We start from the raw sequence: 16,988 nt of genomic DNA, 5'->3' as shown, positions 1-16,988 counted from the left end.
CTGGGCTGGAATTTAGGAAATTTGGATTTTAATTGCTTGTTAATACTTTGCTCTGTGATCTAGGTAAAATAATTGTTTATCTTCTTATTAAGTAATGTGATTGGTCTAAATAATGTTATAAATTCTTTATAGATCAACCAGTTTCAGTATTTCTGACTTCTGCCCTTTGTTCTGTTAAAGTGTGAACTATATGCCATTTGAAGAAGTTGCTTTCTTCAGCTCTGAGTGATTGAACAAAATATTTATATTTGATAGACAGTTTACCAGCTCTTTTGGGGAACTCATCATTTGGAGTGCTTGGAGAGTCACAGTAATATTTTTTGAATAAGCAAAAAAGTCAGATATGCTTCCCTTTTTTTTTTTCTCTTTTAAGTGAGGCTAGGAAATTCTCTTTTTCTTTCCTTATATCTCCCTTCCCTGCCCTTCCCTGCCCTTCCCTGCCCTTCCCTGCCCTTCCCTGCCCTTCCCTGCCCTGCCCTGCCCTTCCCTGCCCTGCCCTGCCCTGTCCCTCCCTTCCTTCCTTTCCTTCCTTCCTTCCTTCCTTCCTTCCTTCCTTTCCTTCCTTCCTTCCTTCCTTCCTTCCTTCCTTCCTTCCTTCCTTCCTTCCTTCCTTCCTTCCTTCCTTCCTTCCTTCCTTCCTTCCTTCCTTCCTTCCTTCCTTCCTTCCTTCCTTCCTTCCTTCCTTCCTTCCTTCCTTCCTTCCTTCCTTTCCTTCCTTCCTTCCTTCCTTCCTTTCCTTCCTTCCTTCCTTCCTTCCTTCCTTCCTTCCTTCCTTCCTTCCTTCCTTCCTTCCTTCCTTCCTTCCTTCCTTCCTTCCTTCCTTCCTTCCTTCCTTCCTTCCTTCCTTCCTTCCTTCCTTCCTTCCTTCCTTCCTTCCTTTCCTTCCTTCCTTCCTTCCTTTCCTTCCTTCCTTCCTTCCTTCCTTCCTTCCTTCCTTCCTTCCTTCCTTCCTTCCTTCCTTCCTTCCTTCCTTCCTTCCTTCCTTCCTTCCTTCCTTCCTTCCTTCCTTCCTTCCTTCCTTCCTTCCTTCCTTCCTTCCTTCCTTCCTTCCTTCCTTCCTTCCTTCCTTCCTTCCTTCCTTCCTTCCTTCCTTCCTTCCTTCCTTCCTTCCTTCCTTCCTTCCTTCCTTCCTTCCTTCGTCTTTGTCTCTGTCTCTCTCCCTCCCTCCCTTTCCCCCTTTTCTGTTTCTGTCAGTCAGATCTCTTCCAAAATGACAAAACTAATTTAAAGGAGCAACTAAGTGGCACAGTGGATAGAACACCAGCCCTAAAGTCAGGAGCACCTGAGTTCAAATTTGATCTTAGAGACTTAATACTTCCTAGCTGTGTGACCCTAAGCAAGTCACTTAACCCCAATTACCTTAGCATAAAAAAAAATAATTTTAGAGTATTTAGACAGAATGGATTAGGATTTACTTACCTGTGTCTTTAGTCTTATTATTTTTTAAACCTCATCACTAGGAAGCAGAGGAACATGTGGAATGAGTATTATTAATGGCATCCTCTCCCCACTCCTTTTTCCTTCTCATGATACCTTTTTGGTTTTAAGCTTTGAAAATATTTAGGAATAGAGAGTGTAATGAGCTAAATAAAATCTTCCATGGAGACTGAGTAGATACTTTTGAAAAATGATTTATTATTTTCCCCAGTTATTTCCTAACCTGCCAAATTACTGGAACATACTGGAATTTAATCCTGTATCCATTCAGTCATACACCATCTACATCTCCTTGTACTCAGATAATGCAAATTATTTGATAGCCATTGACCATTTTCCCTTGTTCCTCCTTTATAAAGCAACTCTCCATCTTTTTTGTAAAAATTCATTAAAAAGGTCATGAAAGCCAAGACATCATCATGCTGCACAAGCAATGAGGCATGAGAGTCTGAACCATGTTTGAAAAACTATGGTTCAGAATGGGTAGGTACTCTGTGAAAGGAACAAAATTTTACCCACAACTTTCTTCCTTGTCTCTTCAATCAATATGGAGCAGACCTAGGACAAAGCTGCACAGGACCTGATTGGCCCAGCTTCCCTGACACAGCTTCCTTGTCATCTGGTGGCATAAAAAGTCTTAGTAACATGGAACCTGAATCTTTTAGACTTGATGGGTTTCAATACCATGGAAGTTGCCATACTCTGTTGATCTGCTAACTAGAAATGTTTCCATATGGAAATGAAGAGGGCTACATTGTTACATGCCTTTGATGATTTAGGCAAAAGTAATATGATAGGAATTGCATTTCCCTGATGTAGCTTCCTTCATTTCCATCATTACATCATTAGAGAAAAATTATTTTTTATCCTCTTTGGAACCTGATATTGTAAGTATTAACTATATAAGATGTTTTGGATAACTAAGGTTTTTCATTTGGCCCTACTCATAATAACATGACTAGAGGGTACTAAAAAGTCCTGCACAGATACTTAAGCCCATAGTACTCCTTCCCTTCAAAGATTATCTTCTGCAGCTTGTTAGGAATAATTCAAATGAGTAAGGGAATTTAGATGATAATCTGAGAGTTAGATGAGACCACTAATGTTTAACTGCTGAGTTTTTCTAGCATGCCCCATACACAGATTATCAAATACTTTCCTATGAACCCCATGTTTCAACAGCCCTACCCAAAGCTCTATGGGAATTATATAATCATTCCCAAAATGCCAACTTGTCCAAGTCAAAATTGTCCCCACTTCTTGCAAGAATTTTATCAATCACTGTTAAGGTCCTTACTAGGTGCTAAGTCTTAACAATTCTTTAGCTCAGATGCTAACAAATCCAGTAGCTTAAATCTGAATTAAATTTTTTTTGGGTGGCTCCACCCAGAAGGTAAGATTTCATTGTCCTACATACAGCCTAATTTTAGTGTGTGTGTGTGTGTGTGTGTGTGTGTGTGTGTATGTGCTACAAATCCAAATTATCAAATATATTTTCTCTAAGAACTTCATCTCCCCTCTTGTAGATAAAGTTAATTCTATGAAATCAGATCCTTTGAAAATTCCTCCCAAGATATGGAAGTCCATAGCAGAGAGCATTCTATAATTGTCTTCATTAGACCATTAATGTTATGGGCCAGAACTTCAAACAAGGTGCTAAATCAGTGGAATAGAGACAATAGTTATCTAATTTAGCATGGTTCAGTATGATTAATTTAATCCTACAAGGAGATGTTATAGGCCAGAACTTGAAACAAGGTACTAAGTGTAATTGAGGAGATAATGGTTAAATCTAGTTTAGCACTGATTTAATCCTACAACAAATAATGGTTTCCTAGTGATATAATGATTGGTATATACTCAGTGTGGGGCATATAAGGAGAAGCTCTCAGGACCAGAAAGGATAAGAGCACTAGAAGCTCTTAGAGGCTGAGACAGATTCATTCCATCTTCCACCTTTGTTGTGGATGGAGGCTCAAGCACAAACCCTCGGAAGTTAGGGAGATTCAGAAGCCAGAGCTCAAGCTCTCAGAATTAAGACTACAGAAGGCCTCTAAGAAAGCTAACTAGGACTCAGGAAAGGAGATAAGACTTGGAAAGAGACAATAAAGGGTTTCAACTTTAACATCGGGCTTCATTTGGTGTGATTACTGAACTGAGACTAAGGCTGCCTCCAGAGACCCCAAGGAAACCCTAATAAGAGAATATAACATTTTAGAGAAGAAGAGCATTACATTTTGGTGTCAGAATGTGGGATAGACAAGATCCTGATTTCAATAGGAAAGTCTCCTTGATCCAAAAATTAGAGTGAGTACAAAAATAGACAAGGAAACTTTGTTAAAGGGATAAAGTAGTACTTCAGCTAAAATGGGACAGATGTTTAGAAAACAGCCTTCTTTTCCAATTCAAGGAAAACGTGCAGAGAGTATTGTCAGACTTATGAAAAGCCAGGTTTGATTATAATTTGGGAGCAAGATGACTAAACTTTTAGAAACTATACAGTACACATCCCCTTGGATCTCTAAGGAAAAAAGAATTGGATCTAGAGGAATGGAAATTAGTAGGAGAGCAATTATGTCAATTCTACAATGAAAATGGACCTGACACAATTTCCAAAGATACACTTTATATATACAATTTAATACAACTGGCTTTAGGAAATTATGTAAGTTATAGAATAAAGAAAAAGAAGAAAGAGCAGGAGGGGATTATCTAAATAAACTAGGTGAAAAGGATGAAGAATCAGGTAAGAATGGAGCTAAGTACAATTCTGGGTGTAGTACTTCACAACAGAAGCCATTCAATGACCTACTCCCTCAATTAACCCTTCATGGGTGGAGAGAGAAGGAAGAGGGGAGAGGCAGTAACATAATCATAATCAGAACCACCTATGAAGCAACCTATGACAAGATTACAAAAGGTTAAGATAAAAAATGGACAGGATGTATCTGATTTAATAAATGCATACCCTATGATTGAAGAGCTTGACTCTTCAGGTCAAAAAAGGAGACGATATACTCCTTTTGATTTGGAAAAAAATCAAGGATTTGAAAAAAGGTTGCACTCTTTATGGGGTTACATTGTCTTATGTTAAGATGTTACTAGATAATTTGGCTTATGAAATCTTAACCCCTTGTGAGTGTAAATCCATAGCAAGGATATGTTTGGAACCTGGACAAAACTTGTTGTGGCTTTTGGAGTATCATGAATTATGTAGGATTCAAGGCCAATACAATAATCAAACTGGAGTTAATGTAAAAATCACCTTTGACCAACTAGCAGGTAAAGGTCAGTATGCAGAGAATTCAGCACAGATTAATTTCCCCACAGGAGCATATGAACAAATTGCTACTGTTGCTATAAAAGCTTGGGATATCCTGCCAGGGAAAGATTGAGGGGAAGCCTTCACAAAAATAGCACAAGGTCCCAATGAACCCTTTGTGGATTTTGTGGGAAGTTTGCAAACAGCTGTCACAAGAACCATTGGAGAAAATGCAGCTACAGAAATAATGATAAGACAACTGGCTAAGGAAAATGTTAATGAGGTTTGCAGAAGAATTATATGGGGACTACACAAAGATAATCTCCTCCTTTAGAGGAGATTATAAGATGCTGTGCCACAGTGGGGACAAATGCTTATTATACCTAGACTATGATGAACATGGGAAGACAGGGTCCCTCTTGGCAAGGGATTTCTAGAGAAAATCACCAATGTTTTCAGTATGGAAAAATAGGATATCTGAGAACTCAATGTAGGTATAGAGATAGAATGAGAAAACAGTCTGAGAGAACACCTAAACCCTGTGTCCAAAATGCCACAAGGGCTTCCACTGGGCCTCAGAATATAGATTGACCCAGGGAAATGAGAGGCAGGGCCCAGCTTCAGGGCTCCAGGTGGGGCATGATGGCAATCAAGATTATACCCAGAGAGTCTTTAGAAATTCAATAATAAGACATAATCAATCAGCCAAAAAGCAATCAGATGGAAGAAAGGGATTACAATTGGGTAGAATACAGGCTTTTTAACCCAACAGAAGGGCAGTGTTCAGTGCAAGCAGCTCCAATGTAATTGCCAGGTGATGAGGAGAAATCTAGAAAGTGGTAAAATAGAAGGAACCAGATAGGTTAACTGCTTGGGAGAAAGGGTTTGCTTGTTTTTCTTCAGATGGAGAAGGAATCAGATGAGTGCCAACGAGCCATATTCTCCTTGTCCATTGGAGAGAGACAGAAAAAGATAAAAACCTCAAAACAAAGAAGACCTAAGAAACATCTGACACTGAAAGGGCATGGCTGATAATAAGACTGTTGTAGGACTTGAAAACCAGCAGGAATTATTGGATTACCTATCACAATGATAAGACTATTGCAGGACTTCAAAACTTGCAGGAATTATTAGATTCCTGACACATGAAGTAATGGACAATGGATTCCTTTTGGACTATTTCTGGGACTTATGGACATGTATAAATCTTCATGTTGATTCATTGTTACTACTGTTGTTATATTACTACTAGCCTGTATTATATTGCTATGTGCTTATGTAATTTATGTAATTATGTATAATACCTCTCATATTGATGGATTTATGTATACCTGTTTTCACGTGAGCCCCTTCAGAAACCCACTCATCTGATTTGATTTCCCATTTCCTTTGGTGTTTTCATCTCCCTTCCTGAGATGTCAGGGAGGGCATGATCACCTCCTTTTATGGTGTTTTCACCCCTTTTTTGAGCAATCAGGGAAGTTATGATCACTTCTTTTTTGGGGTTCTTAACACCTTGAGAAGTCAGGGAGGTCATGACCACCTATGTTCTAAAAACAAAAGAAAGCAGATGTTATGGGCCAGAACTTGAAACAAGGTTTCTCATTTATCTTCCACACTAGCTTCCTCTCTCCTCCCCTTAACTCTCACCCCTCTACTACTTCTATGTTCTTTATTTCTTCAGCTTTCTTGACAGCATAGGCAGTTGTTATTGTGGATAGAAGACTAGAGCTGGAGTCAGCATGAATTGGATTCAAATCCTTTTCCTGGCACTTTCTAGCTGTATGATCTTGAATAAATCACTCAACCTCAAGGAGCTTCAGTTTCTTCATTTATGAAATTAAAGAGTTAGTTTAGAGCAGAGGTTGACAAACTCTGGCCTATAGGTCAAATTCTTTCCATTAACCTGCATCATGAACTAAGAAATAATTTTTTTTTTTTTTTACATTTTAAGTTTTTAAGTAAAATGTTATTTTTTTATATATAAAAAAAGCTTTCTTAGCTCTTGGGAGGTGCATAATAGACCCAGAGTTTGACCCAAAAGTTTTTGTTTACTGACCCCTGCTCTAGGTTTCTAAGGATCTCTATTAGTTCTAAATTTATGATACGTTGAGCATGTGATTATTGCTTCTCATATGCTTATTTGTACTCCTTCTAGCTTTTGCACCACCAACACTTCAAAATAGGGCCCTTTTAAAGTCACTCATGAGGCAAATAATATATTTTTTTTGTCCTCATGGTTCTGATTATTTCTTTATTCTTTATCCTTAGGTCATTTCAGTGTCTGTGACATCAACTGAATCAATGGATAGAGCAAACAACACTGTGGTATCTGAGTTTGTGTTGCTGGGATTATCTGCTTCTTGGGAGATGAAGATTCTCCTCTTTTTCTTTTTCTTTTCATTTTATGTGGGAATTATGCTTGGAAACTTCTTCATTGTGTTCACTGTGATTTTTGATTCTCATTTGCACTCCCCTATGTACTTTCTGTTAGCCAATCTCTCCCTTATTGACTTTGGTCTATCTACTACTACAGTCCCAAGGATGATCGCTGACATTTTTAGCGAACACAAAGTCATCTCCTTCCCAGGTTGCATGATACAGATATTCTTTATCCATGTCATGGGAGGAACAGAGATGGTTTTGCTCATTGCCATGGCCTATGACAGATACACAGCCATCTGTAAACCTCTTCACTGCCTGACTATTATGAATCACAAAACATGCATTTGTTTTGTAGTGACTGCCTGGGTGATTGGGGTGATTCATGCTGTGTCTCAGTTTGTTTTTGTTGTAAATTTGCCCTTCTGTGGCCAAATAAGGTTGACAGCTTTTATTGTGACATCCCTAAAGTTGCAATACTTGCCTGCACAGATACCTCCTGGTTGGATTATGTGGTCCACTGCCAACAGTGGGCTTATCTCCATGTGCACATTCTTTCTCTTAATCATCTCTTACATTTTCATTTTGGTTACTGTAAGGCATCATTCTTCATGCTGGTTTGTCCAAGGCTTTTTCCACACTTTCAGCTCATATAGCTGTGGTATTCTTGTTCTTTGTTCCCTGCTTCTTTGTCTATGTGTGGCAAATTCCCACTCTGTCAGTGGATAGATTTTTACTTATTCTAGTTTTTCTTGTCACTCCACTCTTGAATCCTGCCATATATACATTGAGGAACAAGGATATGAAATTAGCCATGAAAAGATTGACAAAGAAGATTGTGAAATCTAGAGAAATCAGATGATGGACTTTGTTGAAGAAGATCAAAAGATGCTTTATGGTAATTTTGGTCAGTATAGAACTAATGGAAGATCACCAGGAACTTGGAAGTTCATCTGTATTCAGATTTCTGGTTATTTCTTTTTAAACTAGATTATCTTTCTAGTTTTAAAACAGGTAGGCCCAGCGACGAAGTGTGTAAGAGTCATTTGAACATTACCTTATTGATGTAAAGGCATGAAAAGGTCAGAAAGATGATGAAATGACATATACAAAGCAAGCAGTGGGTGGGATTCATTTTAAAACAAGTATGACACTGTTGGTCACTAGGACGAATGATTGCTTTTTTTGTTTTCTGTTCTGCACCAGAATATATACTTTTGATCACGAGCTCAGCCCTATTTATCATGTGCATCAGGGCTCTTGAATATAGTCACCAATGTCTCTATGCTTCCATCTTACTATAGAAAAGATACATGATAGGGGCAGCTAGGTGGTGCAGTGGATAGAGCACCAGCCCTGAATTCAGGAGGACCAGAGTTCAAATCTGGTCTCAGACACTTAACACTTCCTAACTGTGTGACCCTGGGCAAGTCACTTAACCCCAGCCTCAGAAAACAAAAACAAAAAAAACAACAACAAAAAAAGAAAAGATACATGATGCATATATTTTGACTTTGGACCTTTCTTGGTGGTGATGCTTTTCTCTCAGTAATCCAGGGTTTGGTGTAGATAATTATCTTCTTCATTATCCTGGCTCCTCTCACTTTTTACATCATTGATATATGACTTGTTAATTCATCTCTAATTCAAGAATATATTATATGAGGACATTATATACCAATAACAAAAGCAGAAGCATTACTATGACACTGCTCTCAATCAATTAATCATTCAATCAACAAGGAATGAATGAGGAATGATAAATATAAAAGATAATATTTTCTAAATAATTTTACTTGTTCAATGTCATACTACTCAAACTAACAAAGGATTACTTTGTAGAATTAGTAAAATGCTAATGAAATTCACAGGGAGGAAAAAAAGGTCAAGAAGCTTAAGAAAAATAAAAGATACGGGAATAAAGTTATCTTTACAATGCAAGATCTTAAACTATACTACAAAGTAGTTATTAAATAATTTAATAATGGTTAAAAAATAGATATATTGGTGGGGACAGATTGGGTACACAACACTCAGAAGCAAGTATGTTCAGTAGCCTATATTCAGTAAACACAAAAACCCCAGCTACTAGAATAAAGACTCATTTTTTTGACCAAAAAACAAACAAACAAACAAACAAAAAAAACCCTATGGAGTAAATTGGATCTTGTTGAATGGATCCTGTTAAGTAAAGGAGAGGGGAAAAAAAAAAAAAACAAATCCTTTTTTATCCATCTTTAAATATTGCTCTACCTTCATTCTCTCAGTTGGAAAGCTTGGTCCATATTTCCTGGAAAAAACCAAGGACATTGAAAGAGTATCTTTTATGTAACTCATTCAAATGCTTTTACTTTGATTTTCTTCACTCGTTTTTCTAATGAAAAATACTTCTTTTTGCCAAGGCAAACTTACCTTTATGAGCAAGTGACTGTTTCTTCTCATCTCCATCAGACTCCCTCTCTAATTCCCATTATTTCACTCACCTTCAATTTCTCCTTATCTTCTGGCCGCTTCCCTATTGTCTACAAACATGTTGATATTGCCCCAATCCTACAATTACCCACCCTGACCTTCAACCCTTAGTTGGAAGAAGGAAGGGGAGAGAGAGAGAGAGAGAGAGAGAGAGAGAGAGAGAGAGAGAGAGAGAGAGAGAGAGAGAGAGAGAGAGAGAGAGAGAAGAAGAAGAAGAAGAAGAAGAAGAAGAAGAAGAAGAAGAAGAAGAAGAAGAAGAAGAAGAAGAAGAAGAAGAAGAAGAAGAAGAAGAAGAAGAAGAAGAAGAAGAAGAAGAAGAAGAAGAAGAAGAAGAAGAAGATGAGGAGGAGAAGGAGGAGGTGAAGCAGGAAGAAAAGGAGGAAGAGAGGGAGGAGGAGGTGGAGGAGGAGGAATAGAAGAAAAAGAAGAAAAGAAGAAAAAGGAGAAGGAAAAGGAGGAGGAGGAGAGGAGAAGGAAAAGGAGGAGGAGGAGGAAGTGGAGGAGGAGAAGGAAGAGAAAGAAAGAGGAGGAGAAAAGAGAATAAGGAGAAGAGAGATATGAGAAAGGTGTGTGTGTGTGTGTGTGTGAGTGTGTATGTGTGTGTGTAACAAAGACAGAGAGACAGAGAGATAAGGAGATAGAGGGAGAGGGAGGGAGAGAGAAGGACATAATGATGAAAAATTCTAGCATATACCACACCTGTCACTGGACCTCTATGTTTCTGTGTAGCTATCTTCAATTCTATATAAAAAATTAGAAGCCTATTGTATTTATCTGCCACACTCACCTATATCCAATTGCCCTAAAGTGGGGGCAATCCTAAGGTTTTTCTTCTCACCATGAGACTTACAGAATAGTATGTCTCCCAATAATCTTAGCCAGGAGAGAGAAACTTGAGTCCCCTTCTTCTGAAAGCAGTCCCCTCCCACCTCCCTCACAGTCTTTTTGTATGAATGCTCAGATATAGCTTAGTAGCCTATTGATGAGCTGGAGCTAATAACTATAAAATTCCTGCACAATCTCAGAACACTATATGAAGAACTTCAAACTGCATTAAAAAAAGGCATGGTCAAGTTCATGAAGGATCTCTTGTTGGCTAGTTCCCATTACACTCTTTCTCTTGTTTAAAAAATTGCCATCTTGGGAAATTGACCAATGTCCATGTCTCAAATTCAGAACTTATCTAAGGCTTTTTCTTTTTATTTGCTGAAAATAAAGTTTTTAGTGACTAGATATATACAAAATAGAAAATGTAGTCAAGAGAATTCTTCTCTATCTACAATGGTTTTCCATTTCAAAACATTGTGAGAAATTAAGTCCCGTGGTAATTTCTCCTTGTTCTGTTCAGTACATCAAGACATTAATTTCTACTCTGCATCCTTTTAGAAGTTATTGTGAGAATAAAATGAGATAATGTTTGTGAGTAGAATATGAAATCTATAAGATCTATTCAGAAGAGGCAAAATAAATCATTAATATATAATGCATACACTTTTCTCTTTCAGGATTCCTTGTTTGTAGGAGCCTTAGAGAAATGATGAGAGAAAGAACTCTTCTCATCTAAGAAAAATAAGGGAGGAATTCAATAAAAGGGTAGGGAGGAGAGATAAATCTGGGAAGGTAGATGCATGCTCAGGAAGATCCATGCTCAAGATTAAATTCTCTGGAATATGAACTTTATACTTTGTGTATTCATTTAAATCAACAAATGACCTTTCCTGTTTCCTTTCTCCCCATATCTCAAATAAAAATGGGATATTTCTAGGGTTACTTCAAATGTAAAGAGTTTTTAAAGTAGCCCTCTTTGTTCATTGCAAGTGTTCCAATAACTTCTATTTAAGTCTGAACAGATTTGGGGATCTTCACAATTACCATTTATTTAGTTCCTATGGTTTATACAATGCTGTATCATGGTAAATTCAAAGTTTATAAAAGATAATGATTCCTAATTGTATGGAGCTTAAAGTCTACTAGGAATACATATTTTTTTCCTTTAAAACCGATTACATTTTTATACATTTACTTGGAGTTTTCTAATTCCTCGCTCCAAGAACTGTTTTTTTCTTTCTATTTTTTTCTTTGTTTTTTCTTTATTTAGGAATCTTATTTGTTTGTTGTTAATGACAGTCAAATGATGTGCTAAGGTTTCATATATAGCACATTCATATGGATGTGAATCAAGGAATAGGAAAAAAAAACTTTTTTTTTTTTTTAAATTTAGAGAGAATTTTAAAATTTTTTTTTAAGTTACAAACTCTCTCCTTCTTCCATTTCTGAATGAAAAGGTAAAGAAAACAAAATCTATTAGAAATATGTATAATCATGCAAAATTTATTTTCACATTAGCTGTGTTGTGAGAAAAAAAAAGCCAGAAAAAAGCCAGAGGAAAAAATTTGCATTCTGAATCCATCAGTTCTATTCTTGGAGGTAGATACTATGTTTCATCTGATTCCTTGTTAATTAAAGCAGATCATTGTATTGACTAGATTAAGTTTTTCAAAATTGATTATCTTTACCATATTGATGTTATCATATAGATTGTTCTCCTGGCTTTGTTCTCACTTACCTTTGCATCATTTCTTCCCAGGTTTTCTCAGAAGATTTTATTATGTAATTCTTGCTGACTTTGTGACACAGAAGCATCACCAAACAAACTTGTGGTCCATGAAAAAGACCTGACCAGGCATTTCATATCTGTTTTCATTTTTCTTTTTTCATCCCAAATGATTTTGAGACCACAGAATATCAGCCCAGTCTATAGCAAAACACCCCTCAGTGATTTACTCTTCCTGCTTTTACATGCTAAATCAGAGTGGAAGAAGAGGTTGATTCTCTTATAAAGGATATTGGAAACAACTGCTGCTCCTCTGTCCCATAAGTTGGTCACTTTGCCTCCCTAACTTGATCTTTACTTACATGGTGATTACTTCTTTATTTAGATGGTGGTTACACTATACTACTGGCTTTTATTTAAAGTCTTCTGCAGCATTTATCAATTCTGTGGATATTTTTCTTCACCATCTCCATCATTCCAAAAATGGCTTATACTTCTGGGGCATTATTTCACAGCAACCAGTATATTATTTACTTTGTTGCATTAAAAACAGTTCTCTCCATCTCCCCTACCCTCTATTTCATTGCCAGATAAATGTTTCAAGGTTTTTTCCTTAGAAAAATGTAGAGTGCCTCTAAAAAACAACCACCAGAAGAAAGCCACCTGTCCAAACCATCACCCATAAATGTTACATGGCCTCAGTTTACTCACTTCCATTGCTAGGGGAACTCAACACCCCTGAAGGCAACTCAATTCATTCCAGTAACATTTATTAAATTCTAAATATGAGCAAGTATCCTGTCCTAGCACTCTGGGCACAAAGACTGAGCAAAAGGGAGGCACTAAAAATGTTTGAACAGGGATGTAACACAATCAATTCTGTTACAAGAATATTAATTTGATAGCAATGTAAAGGGCAGATTAAAAGAGATTGAATACAGAGAGACCCAATTGTAAAATGCCTTATTGCAAATGTGAGAAATAATTAGGGACTGAGCTAGAGACTATGTGAGTGGATAGAAATGAATACATGCAAGAGATGAAATGAAGCAAGAGCAAGAAAGTTTGCCAATTGATTAGGTGTGGGGAGCAAAGGACAGAGGAAGAGTAAAAAGATAGCGCTGAGAGTGTGAACCTGGGTGACTAATAGCATAGTGGTGCTTTCCTCAGGGATGGGCACATTTGAAGGAGAGAGATTTTTGGAAAAATATATTAAGTTCTATTTTGGGTATTTTGAGTTTGACATCCTATGGGAAATAAAAGTAAAGCTATCAGTTTGTAGTATAGGAATGGAGTTCAGGAGAGGAATATTGCAGGGATAGAAATATTGGTTTGAGAATCATCAGTATTAATCCTAAGGAAGATTTTCTTTATGTTGAACAAACTCATGCCTCTCTTTAACATTTACCTTTTGAATTTATATGTAAACGACAAAATTTCTGAAGCTTATTACTTGCAGGAGAAAATGATTTAATAGCAAGGTCAGCAAATTATCATTAAATCAGATCAACTAATCCCTCAGTGATTAGTGACAATTTCACAGGTTTATAGTGTTTATAGCAGGAAAAAAAAATATTTATTAGGTTGATTCATAGGATTTTATAGAGAACTAGGCAGATTTGCAATATACGACTGCTGAGTATGTCAGGGGCAAAACTGAGTTTTTAGCGTCTAATAACTGCTAGATTCAATATTTCATTGCTTTAGAACTAATGTTTATTATCCAGTGAGTGTTTTTGAGAAGTTTTCTTCAGTGTTCCTTTAAGAATTTCAACTATGGGTCTATGATGGTCACTGAAAAAGAAGAATTAACTTACTGAAAGAGGAACTTAAAAGAGGAAGTTGTGAGCTGAGTCAACTCCTTCACCCTCTAGGTATATGAAAAGGCAATCTAACCTTTAGTAAAGAATCCTGTAATATCCAAGTTTAATTCTATGATTATTTTTTTCTACAAAGATATATTTTCTAATTTATCTACTATTCTTTTAAAATTATTTTACTTATGAAATAAAAAGCATTTTCATAATGTGGTAGAAAATAGATGATTGCACATGAAAGTGCAAATCTTTAATATACACTTTACTAAATGTGATTTTGTGTTTTGAAGATGTGATCTTGGGCAAGCTACTTAGAAATTAAGACTGAATTTTTTCTTTTGAAAAATGAGAATAATACTACAAACCTCAAAGGATTTTGGAAAAGTCCTTTGTAAATTGCAATATGATAAATGAGTACAAAAATACTATTATCTTAGACTGCTATCATCCTATCTGGGACATACATTAGATTTACATTACTTGGGTCTTAGATTATCCTCCATAACAACAGAATGAATGGAATCCTTCTCTTACCTATTTGTCTAGGTTAAGTTTTAAAAATCTCATCACCAAGGAGTAGATTATGTAGAAAAGGTATTATTAAAAGGAACATATTTCCTGTTTTCCTGCTCATGATGCTTTTTCTGTGTTTTTTCTAAGACATTGATGATGTCTCATCCTCTGAGAACATTTCAGAAATGGAATATAGAGTGATGAATGAAGGAAAATCTTTCATGGATGCTTCGTGATACCTTTGATAAATTACTTGCTAATATTATTTATCAAATTTTAAGAATATACAAGGACTTAGGCTAGTTCCCATCCAGCCATCTATCACCCACCCTTCCTTACACCAGAGCGAACAGTACCTGGTGTGCACTTTTCATTCTTCCTGTTCATTAGATTTAAATTTCATAAAAGGTTCATGAAAACCAGGACATAATTATACACAGAAGATGTACTTGTGATGCCCAACTATGAATTGCTTGAAAAACCCTAGTTCAGATGGGGTGGTTACTCTATGACCCTGATGCCACCAGCTTAAGACCTGAAGTGTTTGTCTGGTACTGTCAACTTATAAACACTCCCCAAAACAGATTTTTCACCTTTTTTTCATTTTTTTTTTCTTTACTTTCTCCCTTTACTTCTTTTGTTCTTTAAGTTCTGCTTCAAGAAGTTTAAGCTTCTTAAACTCTCCTCAAAGACTGTTTTAGACTAGGATGATTTAAAACTTAAATTAGTATCAGAAATCATGAATGGTTATGTTCCCTTTATTGATGCTAACAATTTTCTAGCTCTGGGGCTGGTGGGTACATATAATACTGATTTTCTATTCTGGAATCGTTGGGAAACTTCCTTCCTATCTCATTTCTCCCAGACACTGTTCATATGCAAACACACAATATTGTTTTTTTTTTTTTTTAAGGCTGGGGTTAAGTGACTTGCCCAGGGTCACACAGCTAGGAAGTGTTAAGTGTCTGAGACCAGATTTTGAGACCAGATTTGAACTCTGGTCCTCCTGAATTCAGGGCTGGTGCTCTATCCACTGCGCCACCTAGCTACCCCCAAACACAATATTGGCTTCCTAAGCAACTAGGATTTTTACTGATAATGAATTTTAGTACAAAATGACTTTTAACGAATATTACATTTATCTTCTTTTTTTTTTTTTTTTGTTATTTGAATTAAAGAAATGATTTCATCTTTAGGACACTGTTTTAAAACTATTTTAATTTTTCAAAATAACTAAAAATGTGAGGCTTTGGAGAGTAATGGCAATGAATCCTTTTAAAGAGAATGGAAAAAAAAACCTCACAGGCTTTCTGGATTCTTTTTTGGTATAATTTTTGTTATTAATGTCTTTTGTGTTTATATCACCTTCAATTCTGAATAGATTCTATCTTTTCTCCCACACCATCCCCAGCCAGCCTAGTCATCCTTGCTACAGCAAAAATAAAAGAAAAAGCAGTTCTGCAGAAATAAATACTAAATTCTTTAATGTGACGGTGGGAACAGGCAGAAGAAATGTGCCATTTTCTCCAGAAAGGGAAGAAAAAAAAAAAGTTTTTTTTTAAAACTTTTTGTTTTGAGAGTCTTCAAACAAGAGACTAAATAATTTATACGATTCTGAATTTTAGAGAATGAGTTCATTCCACCTTCATCTGTTCAAGCAGTTTTCGCTTCTCCTGTATCAGGGCTTGAATCCGGGTTCTTTCCCATTCGACTCGGCTCTGGAGTCCCGCAATTTCCCCAGCTATCAGCAGGGCCCCCCGGAAACTTCCCTGGGCCTGTCGCAGACTCTGGGGCACCAGGATCCCGAACCAGGTCAGGGGGTCCTGCTCCACAGACGTCTCGGCGGCGGGCGTGGGCGGGGCGGGCTGCGGCGAAGACCCGAGAGGTTGCTGCCGCCGCCGCAGCACCGGAGACTCGGACTTGGGCTCCCCGGCAGTCACGCCTTGGTCCTCCGTGGGGCTCGGGTCTTTCGGAGACCCAGCTTTGGCAAAAAGCACCTGGAACTCAGGCCGACCAGGCTCCGGCTCACTGGCGCAGACCCGGAAGAGGGGAGCCATGGAGGAGCTGTACTGAAGGGGACCGACGGCCTTGGCTCCCATTGCATAGCGAGTCTTGGAGAGGGAGAACCAGCCCTCTTCCACTCGGGCGTTCAGCTCCGCCCGCTTCCCTTCCAGCTGCTCGAGCTCCAGGAAGAGCTGCACGACATGGTCATCGAGCTCGGTGCACAGGGCTTGCAACGCCGCGGCTCCGGGAGCTGCAGGCACAGCGCTCAGCGTGCTCCCTGCCGCCGTCTCCGCCATAGCACCGGAGCACAAGCTTCTGCTTGCTCCGCCTCTTCCCCTGCAGCCGGCCAATCAACGTGCAGCCGGCCAATCAACGTGAACCCGTCAGCCACCGCGCGAAGGCCGAAAGCGCCATCTTTAATAAGGGCATAGAGAAGCGAGCTTCTTGATTCTTTCTAAATTCCCTGTGTAAGGGTAGAGCTTCAATTTTATTTAAAATGAAAAACCATATGAAGTATTCTGCTGCAGAAAGATCAATAAATTTGGAG

The 16,988-nt window shown here is 37.7% G+C and overlaps 1 protein-coding gene and 1 pseudogene across 1 annotated transcript; one reads left to right on the top strand and one right to left on the bottom strand.

Annotated features, from left to right (window-relative positions):
• The first annotated feature begins 6,985 nt into the window (after positions 1-6,985).
• Positions 6,986-7,943, top strand: LOC141552786 (olfactory receptor 4F4-like; annotated as a pseudogene).
• Positions 7,944-15,904: 7,961 nt separating this feature from the next.
• LOC141555880 (coiled-coil domain-containing protein 115-like) lies at positions 15,905-16,768 on the bottom strand. The gene has a single exon (XM_074289167.1). The coding sequence runs from the start codon at positions 16,735-16,737 to the stop codon at positions 16,072-16,074; it is 666 nt and encodes a 221-aa protein (XP_074145268.1). The 5' UTR covers positions 16,738-16,768; the 3' UTR covers positions 15,905-16,071.
• Positions 16,769-16,988: the final 220 nt, after the last annotated feature.

This window comes from Sminthopsis crassicaudata, chromosome 2 (genome assembly GCF_048593235.1).
Source record: "Sminthopsis crassicaudata isolate SCR6 chromosome 2, ASM4859323v1, whole genome shotgun sequence".
Taxonomy (NCBI): Eukaryota; Metazoa; Chordata; class Mammalia; order Dasyuromorphia; family Dasyuridae; genus Sminthopsis; species Sminthopsis crassicaudata.
Note: the sequence above shows the minus strand (reverse complement) of the source record. Positions and strands in the feature narration are given on the sequence as shown.

What these genes read in the sequence shown, in the direction of transcription:
- LOC141555880 (XM_074289167.1), bottom strand. Translation starts at nt 16,737, where the DNA reads ATGGCGGAGACGGCGGCAGGGAGCACGCTGAGCGCTGTGCCTGCAGCT.